The following is a 5,119-nucleotide window of genomic DNA, read 5'->3' as shown; positions in this document are numbered from 1 at the left end:
CGTGTTCATTTGTGAAACTCAGTTCACATCTCAGATGAGCGAGATGCTCCTGAGGACTGAGGGACTGGGACAGGGGGACTGATTGATTGGCAGATAGAGGAAATCTGAAGGAAAACAAAACAGGTTGGAAGCACAAAGAGGTTAGCAAAGCCTTCACACTGTTGAAGGGAGTCACTCAGCCTTCTTGCTCCTTCCAGAGGCTCTGGAGTAGGCCACTGTTCCACCCCAGAAGGTCAGACATGATGAAAGATGGAGGAAAGGAAGAAGAGTAGACTGTTGGCTATAATGCAGAAAGCCCATTGGTGTGGGGGGAACTAACTAGCAATTTCTGAATAACTCAGCGCAGCTACTTGCATTTTAGTGTCCCCCATGTTGAAATTATTTCTTTTAAGCCACCCAACAAGGAACACTCACTTACTGTATAGATGCATAAGCCTGAGGGTGTAAATGACAGGGAGTTAAGTTCTGCCCAGAAATCTGAGCCATCTTCCAGGATGGAAGGGGCAAGGTAACCTTCTGTAGAAGAAGCATTTATAGGTACAGAATTAGATAACATCTCTCAGTAACACTGAGGCCCCTTATTCCTAGAGCCACTAAGGCATGTCCCCTACCAGGCTAGAGATTTCTAAATGGATTATGGATTGGGAAAGTGTGGTGGAGGCAGAGACCTTCCAAGCTCTGGGTGTTTGTGGGCAAAGAATTCACTCAGCAAACAGTGTGGTTATTACCCTTTGTGGGACATCTTCATTTCCAAATACGCATGAAATGGTAATGGCCAAACCCCCACCCCACCCCCACCACCTCCAGGCCTAGCACCACAGTGGGTGAAGATGGGTAGAGGTGGAGGAAGAAGTGTGCAAAGAGAGGGCCTGGATGGGTGGGGGTCCCAAAAGGACCTAAGCAGCAGGAGACCCCCAGGAATGGGCCTCAGGCCCAGCAGCTCCCCCTCCTTGAGATGAGTCCAGAGGCTGTCCGAGGATGGTTTGTTCTCTGGACACTAGGCTGGCCTCCTGAGTCCTGTGGAGTTGGCCAAGCACCCCATGGGGGACTGCCTTCCCCAGGGCCTGGAGCAAAGCCAGGGACTAACAGCAGTCTGCAGAACCAAAGGCCGGATCACAGTGGGGAGGGCTTTGATGCCAACTCTCTGCCGTCACATGTGAGGCTAGAAGACCCTGAGCTGGGCATTTCCTGCCAGTCCAGGCATCCAGGATCTGAATCTTCATCCTCAGCCCCGGGGCAGGGGGAGGCTTCTGTCCTCTTCCCCTCGCTCTGTCCACTCCTTCAGCTCCAATGCCTCCTCCACAGTCCATGGCACCTGCCTCACCACATGAAGCACAGTCAGGCTCCCACCAGCCAACGGGGGCAAGGAAGCTGGAGAGAAAGAACAGTGGTTAGGACAGAGGCAACCTGGAGTACAGAATCTTCTAGGAGCTGAGTGTATCACACCAGACCCTCCCACCCTTTTCCATACCAGGACAAGCAGAAAAATAATACAGCAGTCCCTAGTTACCCACAGGGTGGTTCCAGGGCACCCCATGAATACCCTAATCTGATGTTCAAGTCTTTTATATAAAATGGCATGGTTTAGCATATGACCTATGCATACCTCCTGTATATGTTACTTGTAATAGTTACTATACTGTTAATATAGTTGTTATACTGTATTGTTTGAACTCAAAAAAGTCTGTACATGTTCAAAATAACATAATTTTTATCCAGCTATTTTGGATTCTGAGTTGGTTGAATCCCCGATGCAGTCCTCCTGGATACAGAGCTGACTGTGCTCAGTGGAATCCGCCCCTCCCCCCACAGACCACCTCTTCCTAGGCCTGAGGGATCAATGTAGACCCATTCGAGTACAGCAGGTCTGTCTTACACCCAGCCTCCCATCCAGCCTTGTGTCCAACCCTCACTATAGCGTGGGAGGGAGTTAACAGGAGGATCAAAGGGGCCATGACACTAGATGGAGCCCCAGGTTCCTGGGACTCTCTACTTGTTGAAACCAGAGAAAATGCAGGGCGAGGCACCTGAGGTATTATGGGGGGTGGAGTGGGGATGGGGGGACATAGGTTTCTACCTCAGAAGTTAGCCGAGAGTGGTATAAACCCTTCCCCAACCCTGCTCCAAGTTCCCACGGGGAGGGAGTGGCATCTGGGGAAGAGGGCATGGGGCTGAGTGCCAGGCTTCTAGGTTCTATTCCTGGTCCCTCCCCTGAGCCTTCCTGACCACAAATCAGCCCTCCATCCTCTGCCCTACTGCTCAAGGAGGATTAAGACATCACAAATAACAACTCATGACCCCATCCTGTACCCACCAGCCAGCCACCCTCCTCAGTGCCCTGTCTCCTCTTGTCAGCTTCCGCTCCATTGGCCTAGCCAGGCTTGGTTGGTTCTTGGCTAGACAGGTGGACAGACAGGCACATCCCCTGGGTATCAGTGGCCTGGCCTTGGCCTGCCTATCTCTTCCCCTGGCTCTCCTGTTCTCCCAAACACTCAGCCCCAGGCCCAAAACCCAGCCTCCAGAAAGGGTAGTTGGACCCTCAGGCCAGCCAGGCAAGGCCTCCTCTGAGGACCCACCTGGAGCAAGGACTCCTTGGTTTTGATTCTAATCCTGAAGACCCCTTTGTTACCCAAAGGATATGCCTTTCTGCCTCAAGTCAATGCTCAAACTCTGTGACAAGCTTCAATCTAGCAGAAGGAAGTGGGTTTCTGCTTCTCATCCCCAACCTCAGTTTTCCCCAGGTCCCAGAAAGCCACAACCAGGAGCCTGTGGGGTGGGGGATGGGAGTGCACTTCCTGCAGGCCAATGTCCCTTCATATAAGTCAGGGCTACCTGTGGGGAGGCCCATTCCATTTGTCCCTGCTCCCTCTCAGATACCTAGGTCACATTCACGACCCTGCTGCATGGCACAGCAGGGGAAAGGCCAACTCTGCTTGGTTGGCCACCACCCACTAGGCCTCCCAAGCTCAGACTCCTGAGCTCCTATTCTCTGTTGGCCCCAGGAACCTTCCCTAGGATTGTCCGGTTTTGAAGTTGAGGTCTGGTCCCTGATTTTCTCTGTAGGGAATAGAGGAGGGGGAGGGAAGGAGAGAAAGAGGGCTCAGTCTCCTAGGATCTTACCTGGCATGACCTCTGAGCACCGTGGTGGTGGGGAGCATGACGGTAAAACGGTATGCCTGGTGGTTTAGGACACCAGGGTCCCAGTCCCCAGACTCTGCCGGGCCCGCACTGTCTGGATGGCCTGCTGGTTCTTGAACTTGACCAGGCCCAGGGTGATCTGCGCGTTCCAGCCGGGGTCTTCGAGGGGGCAGCGGAAGTCGATCTCACCGCCACCCTCGGTCACTAGTGTGAAGTAGATGTGGCGCCCGGTGCTCTCCACGCACTCCACAGCCTTGATGCGGGCGAAGCTGAGCTCCTTGGGCCGGCCACCGGTGCCCTTGGCCTCGAAGAGCTGCAGCCCGCGATCGGTGAGCACGCAGCGCTTGCGCTTCCACAGCTGCAGCAGCCCGCCGCTGCGCTTCTCCAGCACGCCCTCCTTGAGCACTGTCGCCGCCGCCGTCATGGGCACTCCGGGGTTCCAAGAACGCTAGAGGCTGCGGCGGGCGCGGCGCCCCTCCCGGCTCTGCAGCGCCGGATTCTGGCCCCGGGGCCGGCTGGCAGTGCGCCCTGACCACCTGAGTCCGCACCGCGGTCCTCGGACACGACCGCGCCGGCAGTGCGTGCTGTTGCCCCCGCCTGCCGCTCGCTGCAACCAGCTTGGGTTCCTCCGCACCGAGCGGTCCCGCCGCGCCGCTGGCCAGTGCGCTGAGCCTCCCGGGTCCGTAAGCCCCACCGCCCGCCGGTCCGCTCGCTCGCTCGCTCCCCTGGGCTCTGTCTGCGCGCTGGGCGGCAGCTCGCGGGATGTGTCCTTACATGTTCCGCCGCTCGCCTCCTGCGCCGCCCGCCCCGCATTCCTGCCCCGCCGGCCCTCCCCCTCCGCGCTGCGCACCCGCCCGGGCAGGGCCCCGGGGGGCGGGGCTCCGCCACACTCTGCAGGCGCAGGGCGCGGGGCGGGGAGGACCGGGACCCAGCGGGGGCGCTTACCCAGCAGTCCAAGCCTTCTGGCCCGCCGTCTGCCGCTTCTTGGAATCACAGCCCCCCAGGCCTTGGACAGAGGAGGAGAGGCGGGAGAGAGGGGAAGGAGCGTCTTCTAGATGAACGGTCACTGCTTGCAAGGGGGTGGGTTTGCTCAGCTAGCGCATTGTGGCACCGCTCGCCCAGTGGGCGTCAGACAGCTGCTGGATGCTTCCCAGGCCGCGGGAGTTCTGGCCTATTGCCTCAGCCAGGAGCCCGTGTTGGGTTCCTCCCCCATCGACAGATTTCCTCCCCCATGACAGATTTAAATGATACATGATAATGGCAGAGAAAAGACCTCTCTCCCCTGTGCGGGCCCTAGAGAGGCTGTCCATAACTGTCCACTGCCTGGACGGCCCACCTTCTCTGCTGCTGGGAGACCTGTAGAGAGTTGCCAGTGCGAACTGGGGAGAGGTGAGCTGAGATCAATCAAAGCCTCTCTGTAGTGACTGACAGCGATCTGGGGATGTCACTGCTTGCAGTCCTCTCCCTGGCATGTACTTGGAGGTGGCAGGTGCTCAACCCCATGACCTTTGATGCCTTGGCGTAGTCAGTCTGCTCCGGCCTAGGGGCTTCCTCCCTACAGAATCTCTCTCCCCTGTCCCCTATCCCAAGAGAATGGACGTCTCTCTAGACACTGAAGAGGGAGGGATGTGGAGGGAAAAGCCTTCTTTCCCTTTTCTGCCTAGGAGTGTTATTGTGTGAACACCACAATAACACTCTGCCCTGTGGGGTACAAACCTCCCTCTTCCCCACACCCTAGTGTGGCAATTCCCTTAATGTCCTTCCACTTCCTCATCTGTCAAATGGAAGGATTAATTTCTTCTCGTCTCATGGAGCTGTTGTGATGAATAAGCTACAGAACACTTCTGAAAGGCTAGAACAAGCCCCAGCAACTGTGATTCCTTCCCTCTGTTACCTTTCCTTTGGACAGGGTGGAGAGACTGGCTTAGGCCAGGTGCTGCAAGATGGCTCCCTGGGTTCTCCTCTGCCCCATCTTGGTCAG

The 5,119-nt window shown here is 56.7% G+C and overlaps 1 protein-coding gene across 1 annotated transcript; it reads right to left on the bottom strand.

The window, feature by feature from the left end:
• Window positions 1–718: 718 nt before the first annotated feature.
• Window positions 719–3,946, bottom strand: Phlda3 (pleckstrin homology like domain family A member 3). The gene is made up of 2 exons (XM_046464264.2): window positions 3,121–3,946; window positions 719–1,371 (listed from the first exon to the last, which is right to left on the bottom strand). The coding sequence occupies exon 1, from the start codon at window positions 3,560–3,562 to the stop codon at window positions 3,185–3,187; it is 378 nt and encodes a 125-aa protein (XP_046320220.1). The 5' UTR covers window positions 3,563–3,946; the 3' UTR covers window positions 719–1,371; window positions 3,121–3,184.
• Between the last annotated feature and the right edge of the window lie 1,173 nt (window positions 3,947–5,119).

This window comes from Marmota monax, unplaced genomic scaffold (assembly GCF_021218885.2).
Source record: "Marmota monax isolate L192 unplaced genomic scaffold, Marmota_monax_Labrador192_F-V1.1 WCK01_AAM20220418_F8-fsc00099, whole genome shotgun sequence".
Taxonomy (NCBI): Eukaryota; Metazoa; Chordata; class Mammalia; order Rodentia; family Sciuridae; genus Marmota; species Marmota monax.
Note: the sequence above shows the minus strand (reverse complement) of the source record. Positions and strands in the feature narration are given on the sequence as shown.